Source organism: Lepisosteus oculatus, chromosome 17 (assembly GCF_040954835.1).
Source record: "Lepisosteus oculatus isolate fLepOcu1 chromosome 17, fLepOcu1.hap2, whole genome shotgun sequence".
Lineage (NCBI taxonomy): Eukaryota > Metazoa > Chordata > Actinopteri > Semionotiformes > Lepisosteidae > Lepisosteus > Lepisosteus oculatus.
In genome coordinates this window covers 7,646,860-7,662,574 of record NC_090712.1, presented here as the reverse complement: position 1 = coordinate 7,662,574, position 15,715 = coordinate 7,646,860, and the positions used below count along the sequence as shown (strand labels likewise).

The following is a 15,715-nucleotide window of genomic DNA, read 5'->3' as shown; positions in this document are numbered from 1 at the left end:
GGTAGACAGGAATGAATGATTCATCCTTGGGAAAACTACTAAGGCAATATGTAACTCAAAACTGCCATCAGGTTATTCCCTATCCTGAAGGGCTTTAAATGCTGCTATCTTTTGTTCAAGTCACCTTAACTGACATCTATTAGGCCCATTTAGGATAAACTATGGCTAATAATTGTCTGGATGTAAAATGAATTGTTTTCATGATCAAAATCTCTTTAATGCATTCATTTTGTGTGGCATGCCTGACTTTTTTTTATTCCCTTTGATATTTCCTTTATTACATTTTACCAGTCGATTTCAACTAAGTGTCACTGACAATGAAATCCATTCATAGAGCAGTGAATTTTACTGAAGCAACATGAGTGAAGTAACTTGCTCAAAGGTACAAAAACAGCATCCCAACCCAGAATCTGAATGCATAGCCTTCAAGTCCAATGTACAGAATTCTAACTAACACTCCATGCTACTGCCCATTTTTAAACAAAAACTTTGCATAAAGCTGAAGGCAAGGCCCTGTAGCTAAAGGTCGTTATATTATCTTAGGAACCTCAGAAATATTTACACTGCTATCGTAAAGATTCAGACATTTATTCTCATGGGCCATTGCAAATGGGCAACAATAGATGCACAGAATACGTGCAGCCTGGTTTACATGGGTTTTACCCAGTGATGTCATCAGAAAAGGTTATTAAAATGTAAAGCTTGATTAAAAGGACTTTTATATACTGTATCTAATTTAATAAAAAAGCTCCTATTTTATTCCACGAATTAACATCAAGATCGGTTATTTCACACTAAAATGCATCAGTATATTAATGCAGCATACAGACCACTGTAGGTAAGAAAAAAGAATATTCTCTGAACGTTCTTGAGAAATGAGCTGTACCTTCATTAATACATTTGCAGCCATCTTGTCTCAAAGAGTTAATATGGGTTTCTAGTCCATCATGACATCATCCAAGTAAAAACCGAAATAGGAAACAGGGGAAATAATAATTACACAGTAAAAAGGACAGACAACCCATATCCTGTTTTATATCACAATTAAAAAAAAAACAACTCAAGATGAAAGCGAGGAATGTGTAAGCAGAAAGTTCATGCTTTCACATAGATGGATACATCAACTATATCCCCACTGCCTTGGGAAAAACACTTAAATCTGAGGGCTTTCTTTTAACAGCAGATCAAACAAATGTAGTAAGAACACTGTATACAAATTTATGAGCTCTGAATCCAAGTTGGAGATAGAAATGGAATGAAAAAACAGAGCTTGTTGTAGTGATGAGAAAACTGCTCAGAAAATTGACTTCATTAAAAAAAAATAGTGGTTCAGCTGTGCCAGTGTTCTTCAGATTAGACTTCAAAAGTTGAGATCAAAGCTGTTTTAGTACAAACAGGTAAGATCTTAGAAGGGGGATTTTCTAGTACCACAGTCTTTCCATATGCAAGTTTTAATGAAAGAATGCAGTTATAAGAGCAAAACGTACATATAAATAGCCTTTATCATGGATTAGTGTCAGAGATCAAAACGTCTTTCAATGAAGCGGGTGAACTGGCTTTTGAACATTTGCTTATGGTAATTGAAAACCTTACTGCACTAAATTTGATCAGGATTCTTTTTTCTTCTGAGCTCTAGTAAGACACATAACGGTGACCTCTCAGACAGTGATTAGGAGGTTGATGGGAGGTGATCTGACAGCGACTGGGGCATAAAAACAGTACAGCAGATAAACCAACAAAGCATGAGGTGGGGAAAGTGCTGTGATTGGTGCTCCTACTAGAACAGTCATGGCCTCCGTTCTTCTAAATAAATAAGCATGAGGAAATCACAAGATGCACCTTGTCACTGATAACACCAGGCTACAGTAGACCACTTACAATACTGGTAACCTGGATGACACAGATCTTAAACCTAGATCTTTAACCTAGATCTTAAACAAGATACAAAGGTTCAAAGAAAAACAATGGGTTTTGAACCTCAGCCTAAAAGTTCTTTTTTTATAATCAAACTGCAGCTATCATCTTGATGCAGTCCCTGAAAACAGAGGTTAAGAACATAAGATCGGCTGCAAATGAAGGAAGGCCAAACAAAGTGAGATTGAGCACCCTTTTTCATTTCATTGTTCATGGTAGACTCACTTTTAAAAGGTAATTTTATAGCAGCAAGCAAACGAGTAAATAAAGATGTATGGAAAAAAATAGCAACTCTGCTTGTAATGGGCATATGATAGTACTGAAGTGTGAGTATTTTAGATGAAATTCTAAGTTAATATATGTGGCTGATTTTAAAAAGCAACCTATTATATTTACTCTGAATTGCATAACTTAGCAATTCACATAAATCTGAGTGTCACTTGGGTAAAAGTGAAGATGTCTACCATTGGAAAATAGCCTCAATATCTTCTTGGGAAAAGAAGTGAATCGGTTTAAATACTCTGCAGGAGTAATTGCAAAACGATTTTGTTTTTTTTAAGAAGCAAAAATATTTCCTATGCCTCACTGAAGCATCATTTAAATTTCATCTGGGAACAGTGAAAATGTCAAGGGCAAATTCTACGACCTTAAAGCAGAAAATATTTTCTTTTATGTAAACACTTGCGAATTCCAAATAACTGATTTTATGAAGAGGATCCTCTTGGTGAAACCTTTTGTGCTAGGTCAGGACAATGTTTACTCTGCAACAGAAAATTATTTAATTTATATTTTCTAATGAAGGCTAAGAGATTGGTCAAAAACAATACGACCTATTATCCAAAACATGACACGAATTGCTTGTTAATGAAGTTTAACCTTTCACGTTTTTACCCATGACGTAAAAACCATGATGAATGTCTGTATTGCATATTTGATATAATTAGACTATATTGTAAAATGAGTTTATGTACAAATTTTAAATGTATAAAGTATTCTATGGGTTGTATACGAGGATCAAACCCAGCCTTTCCTACTAAGTAGGTAGATTTTCCAAACCCTTTGTTGAAGTCTATGAAACTTAGGTTTTGCAAGCACTGAAATCCTGAATTTCGAATCTTTAAATGGATATTTTGCTGAAACAAAACTCAGAACACACCAATCATAGTGTTACATCATTTGTAACAACATATGAACTGAAGGCCAAACTGTGGCATCCCCCCTCTCTGGATGGCTAGTTCAAAAGCATTGTCCCCCATCAGCAGTAATACAAATTCATGCTCCTCAATAAAGTAAAATCCTCAATGGTTTAAGATCTGTATAAACTGCCAAATTATGGTAATTAAGACACTGACTGACTCAATTAAGTCATCAAGAGTTTGTGTGAAATGATGACAATGTGCAAGTATCATTGCATTAAAGTAATGCAGTGTTGCTCTTCCAATGGTACAGCCCATGGCTTGTTTATCACACTGAGCCTACTAATTGAATAAGGTGCCTGTTGCAGCAAACTTCTACAATGCAGGGAACTAGAACAGCCACTATCTGAGCAGCTGTAGTGTACGAAGTTCAAGCCAGATAAGAGAACAAGCAATTTTGCTGCAGTAAATCACCAGGACACAACCCCAGGCCAGGAGAGCCAGAAGATTTCCAGTTTTCTTTTCACTTTAAACCTTAATTATCTAATTTAACTCATTATTTTCTAAATTGGATAAGCTTAAATATGTCTTGTTCTTAAGAAAGTGGATATTTAGACAGACCTATGAAATCTGGTGGACAACACCCCTTGAGAACTGGTGCCGGCCCACCTGGAATAAATTCATGCAAACAGAGGAGACAGAGCCTATCCCATTACTCACAAAAAAGTAAATAAAATCAGCCAGTTTAATCAGCTGATCTATGGACGGCTATTTCCCCCTGACACTAACTTCTATCCTAGTTACATTAAATAGTAACAGTGTGGAGAAACAAGATAATTCAGAGATGAAAACAAAAGGAAAAACAATCAGACTAAAACAACAGACATAATATAAATGGGATTTATGAAATTGACATGGTTTGTTGAAAGAAGGAATTCTGAATAAACCCCATTCTATAATTTGGGCATTTGTTTAACATGGGCAGTATAATTAGGTACAAGACTGCAATAAGCTGTTACAGGATGCAATCAAGGCAGCCAATGGACTTCTGCCTTATTAAAAGAATGCAGTAATGCCTCTGCACTGAGATTTATTGTAACCTAGTGATGTGCAGCATATTTTCTATGCTCCAAGGTTTAGTTTCTGAGTTCAAGTGGAACACAAACCAACACTAAGGGCATGAGGGAAAAGGCTGACATAAGCAGACTAGTTTGCAGTAGCAAGAAAAACTCTCTGATCAGGATAGGATTCAATTTCTTGACTATGGGAGATTACCACTTATTGATAGCAAGGAAAGGAAAACTGGAAAAGGACTCTAAGTTAGAGAAAAAAAGACTTGTAAAATGTACCTATTCATTTGCATAGAATATTTTTATAAAATCAACACAATGCCACACTGAGCAAAAGCAGATTTAGGAATGATGATAGAAGGTCCTGTTTCTGGATGAGAAAATCGGTATCTTGTTATCTCCCAAGACCTTCCTTTAGTGCTGACAGCTAGAATCCCTCACCACCCAACTGGAAGGCTATTTTCTCAGAGCTGAAAATCTTTTTGAGTCTGATACACAAGGCAAAAATCCTTTAACAATGGTAAGTTCAAACTACACATCTCTCTGGGGAAAAAATACAACATTCAAGCTATGTGATAATATTGTAATAATATTGCATGCAATACTGCAAAATAACTTTTTCTGCAACAAGAAATAAAGCATAACATTGTGTGACTTTAATGAATGCCTGAAAACCGCAGAGGGTATCACAGAACAACAAGACAACTGTGCTTTACGGAAGACCATTTGAGTGAAAGTTAGTAAGCGGTTTGCGATGTGATAATTAACCACCAAAAACAGAAAAACTTTAAAGAGAAGGATACACTTGTGGCAAATTTTGATTATCTTTCCTTTATAGTGCAATAACACAGGAGTAGATGTTCACTGAGGAAATGAAACTCTTTTGATCTATGAGACTGCTTAATGAGATACCATTTAACACACTTTTAAGCTTAATAATACAGTTTCAAAAAACTGTAAACAAAGCGTCACACCTGTATCACTGCAAATTTGAGACAGGAGTGTAGACCTTTTTCCCTCCAGCATATAAAGAGTATGAAACGAAGAGCTCGATCTAATTGCCACCACACTCATTCAAACTAATCTCATGAATAACAGAAAATAATGGATCATCTGCTCATATTGTACCTTACTTCATTCTATTGTACAAAATTGATTTTCTTTGCATCCAGGTAAAAGACAGAACATAATAAACAAATCACTTAACATAGAATGAACCCCATAACAAATAACTGAAATACAAGCATGATGAGAAAGAAAAAGTATATGAAGCAAATTATACAGTCAATTGTCCAAAATAACCAGGTCAAAAGATGTGGGAATAAAGTTAGATCTATTGCATTTGAATCTGTGTAATTTAAATCAATGCCCAAATGGAAAGAATTCTAAATCAAAACAGCACTAATAAATAGGAAAATAACTGAAAAAAGCTAAAAATAGCCAAAAAAGACTTTAAAGCACATAAAAAAAAGCTTAAACAGCTAATCATTTTTTTCCAAATGTTTTCTTTTGACAGTTCGGCAAGAAGAAAAAATGTCTTCAGCATAATACAAAACTAAAGAGATACAAAAAATACAGTAAACAAAGGTGTTAATGAATCAAATTACATAGCAGGTACTGAAAAACAAACGTGTGTCTAAGAGCACAGAAGTTATTTCTGGAATCTGTAGCAAAACATGCCAAGTTTGTTCTGAGTTTTTCTGGGCTAGGCTGATGACCTTTGCCCTTAATCAAAGTCTTTTGATTTAAAGAGATTATATGGGGTGTCTCTTCTTTCAAAGATAAAAATCAAGACCACAGTATCCACCAATACAATAGGTAAAGTTCTGAAGACTTAACCAAGCATCAAATCAGATAAAAAGCACTTGGAGTAGTGTGATTACATATGGATAGTATTTCAGCCCTACATCTAGAACTGTTAATTGTCTGACAGGACTGTGAGACGAGGCATACAGATGGTCTGGCTAGGGACTATGATCTTGACTGACACATTGTGAAAAGCAAGGAAGAAAAATAAAATAAAAAAATGGTTCCAGCATTTTGGGTTTATTTGATTCTCAATTTTATATCTGGATCAATCTTCTCTCTCTAATTGGGTTAATTTAGTTCTCTTTCCTAAGGATGATTACTTTGATTATGTCACATTGCGAGAAATTACAGAGTAGCAGTTCCTAGAGTAGGAAACAGAGCAATGTTCCATTTTTTACTGTTAGATTTTGACTTCATGGTTCAGTTGTATAAGCTTTTTCTAATACTTTGATTAAAAAAAATACTCCTTGGCAGACCACTGAAATAATGGTAAAATCCAAAAAGGAGAAGCTTGTGTTCTTTTAATTGCGTCTGGTTAATGGCATTTAAAAGGTATTAAATTTATCATGAAGGTGATTATATCCTTTAAATTATTCAGCTGGAAGAAGATTAAAGGCAAAAGAGAAAGTTATTCTTTCATTTGAAAACAGAAATGTACATATACATAGCCATAAAACATACAAACCCGAAGTTTAAGGCAAGAAGCAAGAGAACAGAAGTGTGTGAAGCATGAAATAGCCAAGAACTCACCTCCTCCTCCTCCCAGGAGACTGGAGTTTGCTGTAGAAAACAAGAAAAAGAAACAATAAGCACTAATGAAGTTGTTCTTTGGTATCTTTTAGAACCCAACAAGGTATCTGAAGTAAAAAAGGGTAAAAAAACAAAACTGGAGAACTAGTGTTACAGGCTGTGTGTCAACAACAGAGAAATGACAGGCAGTCATTTTGATTTACACAGGAACCCAATTTTCACTTATACTACGTGTAAGCCTAATTAACTACAAACTTGCAGTTTACATAGATCACAAAAAGATCTGTAAGAGCTAGTGTTGCAGGCACAAACAATACCAGGCACAGCTGGGGTAGCTGCCACTCAATAATTTCTTAGTTAATTTATAATTTACAATTTTAATTTTGGAAAACATATTAATGAAAATTTTAAGTGATAAACTCATTTAAGTTTCCTTTTAAATAATAATCAGAAATCCATGTGCAAAGCAATTATATATGTTTCACTGGTTTTATGGATAACCTAAATAGATAAGAAAAACAGATTATTGTACTTTCTCTTCCTTCCCCCCCAATAACACAATGGTTCACATGCATATTTATTTTTCAATTTTAAAATATTCGATTTAGAAAGTGCCTTTGATGGCTGTGGGAAATCAAAGCCACAGCCTCCTGTAAACATTTTGTCCTTCTCATTATTTGCTTAAATTAAGGACTCCTTTACAGGTCACAGCTTAAAGTGAGTTCGCTCGTTTTCACTTCAGGAATTACCCCACAGAGGGATTTTAATTATTTGAAAAAATCATTCTAAGGACATTTCCCAGCCAGGTCCTTCATTATCACTATGTAATAAAACTTCGAGTTGACGAGGAAGAAAAAACATTAAATGACACCAATATTTCAAATGCTACTGAAACACATACAGTGTCTGTGCATTTCTAACATAGTCAGATTACAAACTTGAATTGACCTCTGAAGCATTTCAAATTGGGAATAACTGAATGTTATGTACTTGTCTCAAAGTTTTGCTTTGTTTTTTAACAGTGGGAAGGCTTTCAATATTTTATTTTGAATGGTAATGAGGCAGTGGCATTGTGCTGGCTTATGCGGTCACATTCGGATAAAATGTTGGTGTTTTTTCCCCGTACACTAATGATTCAACATCATCATTCTGAATTTAGTAATGAGACTAATAGCACAATATCTTCCAAACACTAGTATCTATTTAAAACACACGTCCAACTTTTTCTCCAAAACAAGACTCTTCAATTTTGTGTTTTTAAAACTTCATTCTCTAGTAATGATGAAAAAGGAACACTAAAAACTTGCTCTGGATGACATTCAAAATCTACACGTTACAGCCTCATCAATAGTAGCATAGATTACTCAAAGAAAAAAAACAGATGTGTTGTATGGTAAATTTAACAAAGAAATCTTAATTCAAAAGGAATGTATTTGACAGAAAATTAACCTAAATACACAAACACACTTAGGAGGTGCCTAGCTAACCATAATGACTGTAGTTTTTACAAAACATGTATTAACTCAATTATGTTGTTAAATGTATGGAGTCTTTTGCGTTTTTTTTTTCCTCCATAGCAAAAACTAGCCCTATTGCACTATAACCTGTCAACAATTGTGTATTTTAACTGTGATACAAATCCACATGAGTTTCTAAAGGTTGGTGAACTTCGGATACATGCAGTTAATACAATATTATGAAATCCAAAAATGTATAGACTATTCTGAAAATCCCATTTCAAATACTGAAATAACTTATTTTCCGGTTTAATCTAACCACCAAAGTACTATGTTCAGTTCATTAAAAGGAAACAAGATAGCAAAGATTTGCTTTTAAGGAGCAGATTCATTCCATGCTGAAAGGTAAAGAAACACAATGTTTTGACTGTGGAGCTTCCTCAGAATACAGTGTTTCCTATCTTTTTCTTTCAGCATGGAATGAACTTTTACCTGTTCCTTTTCAGCCTACGCATACTGACGCAGCTCCCTACGTGAACCTCTTCAAGATGTGTTTTTGCCTTTCTTCACTACATGTAATCAGCCTTTTGAAATGCTCCTATCAAAGAAATGGATGCTATATAAAAGGGACCAAAAGAACCAATATCTTCAGGTATAACAAAGTTTTGGATTTGCTTTTTTTAAATAAAAATAAAACTTTTTAGAAGTTTAAAACTACTGTGATAGGCTGTGCACAAATCAAGCATTCAGAACCAGAAAAGGAAAACCTTGTCATTTTAATTAAATGAATAAATGTCATCCCATTTCTAAGTACATTAAACAGCCATGTTCAATAACCTGACATTGCAGAAATATAGTTTTAAAACAGCTAATTAGTTCAAGTTGCCTTCCTGGATAATCACCAACAAAGGCACTGAATAAAATCCATTCTACAGCGCCGTCGTGTCTTCAAAGCTCCATGTTTGCTTTTTTATTATTTAGTGTACTGCTCACTGTCCAAATCTTCCACGTACAGATGCTCCCACACTGCTTTGGCATGACTTTAGTGAAGCAGAATGTAAAGGGAATTGGTACAACTAATCTCAGTAGGGATTTCGCTAAGTGTCAGCTGTGAAGAAAATGGCGTGCAACGTTTTTTTTTGTCTCCCGATTATTTATTTTTCTTTATAGCATGCGTCACTTCTGTGTTCTTTTATATTTTGAAGCACATCGAGTTATCTGTATGTAGAAAATGGCTGTTACCTACACAGTTTCCTTTTCAGAGTCTTTCTAAACAAAATAAAAAACTAGGCAACAAATTGTGGCAGTAGTGGAAAACATATTTAAGTAGATCTTTCTTATCAACACTATGAAACCCCAGTGGAATGAACCAGATGAAACAGACTTCCATCTTTTATCATGACCAATGCATTGCTCTGGAACTCTGGAATAGTGACGGACCTACTGGAGTTTGTAGCTCACCCCTACACAACAACCTCAGCTCAAGAAAATTATGCTACACCAACCAAGATGGAAGTGGGCTGCAAATACTTCAGACTCTTATGGGACATGCACCACATCCTGTTCAATCATTATTTTGTGGGTGTTCCCAATATTCTGACCTGTGAACGTGCATTTATTTAGTGTTTAATGTGATTCACATCCGGTAAGAGTTATGTCTGAAGGAATGAGAACAATCAGATGTGTCTTTCATGCTCAGTCAGCTCCCTTTTCTTCAGGGACTCTACAGACAAAAAATGCTTCAAAGCTCCCAAAACAGAAAACAAGATGCACTTAAACAAAACATGTCTCTATAACAATTTTAAAGTGGAATATAAACGTTATTCCAAACAAATCCTGGTTTTAAAATAGTTTTGGCATCTGCCCAGATGTTTGTGAATGCAGTTATCAGTGCCTTGTGATTCATCTACAACATATCTAATTTTCCATCAATATATACAGATATGAAGATTGATATATGGACTATAAAAGACTAGTGACTATAAAGCAACAAGTAACAGGTTTATTCCATGCTGAAAAGAGAAGAAAGAAAACACATTTCGGCTGTGGAGCCTTCTTAAGGTGTTAAGTAATTAAGCAGAACAGACTGAGGCAAATTTACTGTGGGTTATTTTTCCTATATGTTGTATACTGTATATCCTTCTGAGGAGTAACACTGCAAGCCAATAATCAGGATTAGAAATATAATTGTCAGGTTTCAATACAGCAATCTTCAAGAGCCATTATATACTATTTACATTAACCAATAAGCTTCTTAAACCACTTAAGGCAAGCCACTTAAATTGCATTCTGCAAGTTGCTTTCTCTTTGGTAACTAACCCAGGTATTTCACTGGTATTGCAGCTTGACTTTCAGCTTTCTTACAAACATAATATCTGTTTCTGTGTTGAACTGAAACACATTCAGCAACATTCCATTTTTGACAAAACCGACGTTATGCTCAGCAAAGAAATCTATCCTACAGTATTTGTTTGAAAAACAAAGAGGACATTTTAAGTCAACACCAGAAATAAATATGTAGTGTATGTAGTTTAACCTTTTCCACCAAATACACATCTACTCTGTGGGGTTATCATAGTCTTATATACAACTCCAAGGCATTTCTAAAAAGGCTCATCTGCTTTTTCCCTGAGGTTAAAATGAATCACAGACTTTAAATCCTGGTAACTAAAACAGCCAACCACTGAAGAACTTAAAACAGTTTTCAGGGTTTTTTTATTTTTATTTGTACCACATTAAAAATACATGTCATTCTGACACACATAGCCATGTCAAATAAGTCATGCCACTTCTTGTTTTTTATTGTGAATTAAGTCCACTGGGAAATGTCTGTGCAGATTGCAAAGACCATAAATGCTGCACTGTCAAAACCTATACAGCTCTACAGTGTCATATCTCACAAAGTGGGCAGCTGGTGCTATAGTACAGCACCAATAAAAATCCAGGTCAAAAGAATCATTTAAAAAAATATTTTCACTGCTTGTCCTACATTCACTGTGCTATGAAGAGGGGGCAAAGTTGACTACTTATAACCAATCACATGTGTCCCATGGCACTATATTACTTAACTAGTATACACAGTCCATCACACAACATAGTGCCAAGAGAGTGCTCCACTACAAGTACAGTAGAAAGCTAAACTACTCTCCTATACAAGTGTACTGTACAAACCACAGTGCAAATTCGCCATTCACATCATGAAATTGTTTCAAAGTTGTTTTTTTTAGAAATAGCACACCTCCTCAATTGGTCTTAAAAGGGATATCTGAAAACATTCTGAAGAGATACGGTATATAAAGTGTTTAAATGGACCATTTGATGGTCTCTACTAATAGGAAAAGAAAGCACTACTAAAAAAATAAGGATAGATTACAGGAAATCCAGCACTTTGGAAAGTATGTCTTTATACTGTACATATCCAAGAGCAGAATTTAAAGTAAAAGGAAAGAAGACAATCACTTAGCAGAAAGCTTATCTAGTACTCTGAAAGTTAAAATAAAACTTAACTAGTGCAGGTCTTTATAAGGTAAATACCTGAAACAATTCTGTCATCCAAATAATTATAAATATCATTTTTACTATATGCTGTAGAAACATATGGAAAAATGCACATGTAGACCTTTAAAGAAATGTATCCATCTTTCTACTAACCCCCTCCCCACTACCATTAAAAAAACCAAACAATTGCAAATGTGTCCCAGTTTCAGACTGAAATACACACTATATCCAACCTTCCAATCAAAATTAATGAGCCATGCAGAAATTCACTTTCATCGTTTCATTTGAATACATTCTTTTTATCTAACAAGGTTACCTTGAGCCAGTTCAGTATAATTTTCACCCCAAGTATACAAACATACTTGCTTATGTATACTGCAACCTAAACACATACACATTAAAACAAGTATAAAAGCTCTTTGCATTTTAAAGAACTGATTCTATGGCAGCTATCTAAAAATATCTATATTGGTGAAGTATATAACTACTCCAAAATCTCTTGTACAATAACAGTAAAACATATGTTAAAAGAAAAGAACATCGTTTTCAGCATGCAATCAAAATAATGCTGCAACACTATTGTGCTGGTTTAGCGCAAAATTAAGAGTCACATTTACAGTGAAGCAATAAAAAATAGCAAGTTAGCAGTACTTAATAAATATGGTTTACTATCAGTGTGAAATTGATCAATTTTAAGTATACTCATTTTAGTCACAATTTCAATGCCTCAGGGAACTCTGACAAACTTGTCAAAAACTTTTAGTCAGCTTTAGATTCAGCTTCATTATTAAAAGCATTCTCTAGACAAAACACAGATCTCTTTAATTATTGATGCAAGCCAATTCATGTCATTTGCACACTAACCTGTGTTTTACAGAATGTGAGCATGTAAACAAGAAGCCCTTGATTTAGCAAATGAATTAACTTTATAACTTAATACATTACATCTTAACAAAAGAGACCCTGTTTAATGTGAAATGGGAAAGAATACCTTTTTTGAACCCTAGACGATAAGGTACTGATTACTGTAGGGAACACTTTTACAGTGAAATAAATTGTATCATAAGCACTTCTCTGGTAGTTTATTTTGCATACTTCTTTTCACTTGCTCTGCATTTCATAAGGCAAAGCTATATCCTGGAACAGATGGCACAGTGGTTAACATTGCTACCTTGGTTCAATTCCGGACCTGGGCTGCTATCTGCTTACGGTTTGTATGTTTTCCTTCTGTTCGCGTCGGTTTCCTCCCACAGTCCAAAAACATACTGGCAGATTAACTGGCTTCTGGGAAAAGTGGTGCCAGTGTGCGTGTGTGTCTGTGTGTGCCCTGTGATGGACTGAAGTCCCATCTGGGGAGTGCAGTGTCCTGCCTTACCCCTGTGACCCCGAATTGGAAGAAGCAGAATCTATGTCCCATTAGGAACATCAGAAATAATGTGGCGACCCATCATGCTCACTTAGTTAATAAGTTACTGATTGATCCAAGGATCTCATCAAGACATTTGCTGAAAGACTCAGCAGACCCATCTTTCACAACATGGCTTGGCACCTTGCTCCAGATTCCCAGATTCTCTTTGTATAAATACTGCTTCCTGTGTGTAGTGTTCAGCTGAAGAAATAAAGTTCTTCTTCCCAAATCCTTAAATCAGTGGTGAACCTGAAGTACTCTGCTGTGTTATGTTAAATTGGAAAGAATTACATAAATCGTCTAGAACCTCCTCTGTCTAAATATTTTATTTTATTCATAACCCATGTTTAATATATTTTACTCCACAAGGTTAAAAATCAATGAACCTTTGACAGCTGCCTTATTACATAACCTTTACGTTTTGCTCTTATAACACGCCAACTCAAACTGCAAGAACGGGTTCCATCAAGGGGACATTTAAAACCTTTTGATTTAAATTTAGCAACCTGAGAATATGTGACTTATGCAGAATATTACAAATAATGTGGACAACACTCTTAAAGTGTTGAAACTTATTACATCACTTAAAATGGATAAAGTGCTACAGAATACTTTCTTTAATATGACATTGTAAATTATAACTGGAAATTTAATTTAAAATAATCAAATTTGGAAAAAAAAGTTGGCTTCTCTTATATATTAACATCTCAAACTGAGAAAAGGGTGGGCTACAGCAATTCTTTGTGCAATAGAATGTGCTACATAGAGAGCAATCCTTAGTGTGAAATCTCAAACAGTTATTAAGGGTTTGGAAGATTTTCATCCCATCATTAAAGGTGTCTACTGTAAAAATGCATGGCTTAAATTGGAGTCTGGGATTTGAAAACTCCTTGTACTGTAGATCTGTGCATAGGGGTGGATGTGAGGATATGCTGAGAAGACTCTCCTTGACCAGATAGTCATGAATGACAAACAGTCCACTGTGGGACTAAGATCCTGCAGACTGCATGCGCTCGAGAAAATTCTTAGAGGTTCACTGCTCTGGGGTCAAGGTATTTTCTTTTTATGTACAATGTACCTTTAATGTTTTTTTTTGGCAATAACTGCATTATGAACATTACTATTAATAAATGATGTAATGGGGGAAGATAGCTGTGGAGATGAGGCACTTCCTTTATTGCCATATCACCCCCAGGAGTCCTGCTTTCATAAACACTGCCTGGATGAAGTTGCATGGCAAAGCTGGCAAATTATAGCAACCTTTTTTTTTAGTGATGTGACACCATTTTCCATAAAGCAAGAGCTGACCTTTGTTTCTTCTACCGGGAGGCTGTCTTTTCTGCAATGTCCAACTACCCGTTCTCTTTTAAAAAGCAGAAGAGTGCACCATTACCACAAGAAGAATGTGATTATTTTGTGCTGAATGCTGAAGGCACCGAGTCACCTATCGAACTTATTATATTAGGACGGATTTTATCGTGCTCACTTCACTTCAAGGTCACTCAACTGAAGTCTTTGCTGAATCCATTTTTCAAAACATTCACTTCAATATATATTAAGAAGGTATATGAAAGAGAGGGAGATAGGTGGCAGTTTAAAAAAGTACACTGTTTTCAATTCATAGCAGAATAAAAACCTGCATTTAGGAAAGATCTTAACAAAGAAAGGGTTTTCAGACCCTTTATTCAGCAAAAAAAAGCTGAAAATGCCCAATTTCACTCCTTTTCATTCACATAATACACAATACATACAAAACGTATATCCTGTATATCATGGTAAGGGAATGGGTGTCTCATTCTTGGTATTTAGGCATGTGTTTCAAGACATCATTTAACAACTTTCACATGTTAGTTAGGCAGCCTACAAACAAACTGTAAAAGCAAAAACTAAAATGTTTTTGTGGTTTTTCATTTGGTTTTCCTTTTGGCTAATGTTTTCAATCAAAATCAAAAAAGCTGCTTATTCCTGGGTTAGAGTTACTGCACCCCACAGCCCATCGAGGAAGCACTGGGCTGAAGGTTAAACCAAACCCAGCCAATTGGAAGGGTTCGTGACTTAACCTAGACAGTACGTCTTTGGGAAGTGGGAGGAAACCAGAGTACCCGGTAAATGAACATGGAGAGCTTGCAAAATCCACACTGAAGTGAAAAACCACTCCTTGCGTTTTGCGCTTCTTGTTGACAGCAATGAAACTTGTGATTAATTTTTGTTTTTTGCAGACTGATATTGCTGGCAGCCAGTGACATGCAAGAGAATGATTGGGAAAGAGTGTGGGGATATACTGCAGTCCATATCCTCATCAGACAACAATTGTTTGCAGAACCTGACAAAACGGCATCAAATTCAATTAATCCAAAAACTCAAACAAGCTAAGGCATTTGCAGTATGGTTAAATGACTCAACTGATATTGCTAAAGATGCACAAGTCCTCACATTTGTGCATTTTGTTGACTATGCAACTTGTAAAGAATTTCTGTTTTGTAAAAAATGACCTGAATGCACAATAAGTTCTAAAATTTTTTAAAGTGATTTACAGATATTTCAGAGAAAAATACCATGGGCAAAATGTGTCACGATGTGTACTGATGGCACAAGAGCTACGATCGGCCTAATAAGCAGCTTGCTTGCGCTCATCAAAGATGCTGCACCTCATGTACTGCAGACGCACTGCAT

The 15,715-nt window shown here is 35.3% G+C and overlaps 1 protein-coding gene across 2 annotated transcripts in view; it reads right to left on the bottom strand.

Moving 5' to 3' along the window:
• Nucleotides 1-15,715, bottom strand: part of macrod2 (mono-ADP ribosylhydrolase 2) — a 601,357-nt gene that overhangs the window by 461,889 nt on the left and 123,753 nt on the right. For both annotated transcript variants that reach the window (XM_015362869.2, XM_015362870.2), the window contains exon 4: nt 6,680-6,709. In XM_015362869.2, the coding sequence (XP_015218355.2) occupies nt 6,680-6,709 (30 nt within the window). The remainder of the gene's footprint in view (nt 1-6,679; nt 6,710-15,715) is intronic.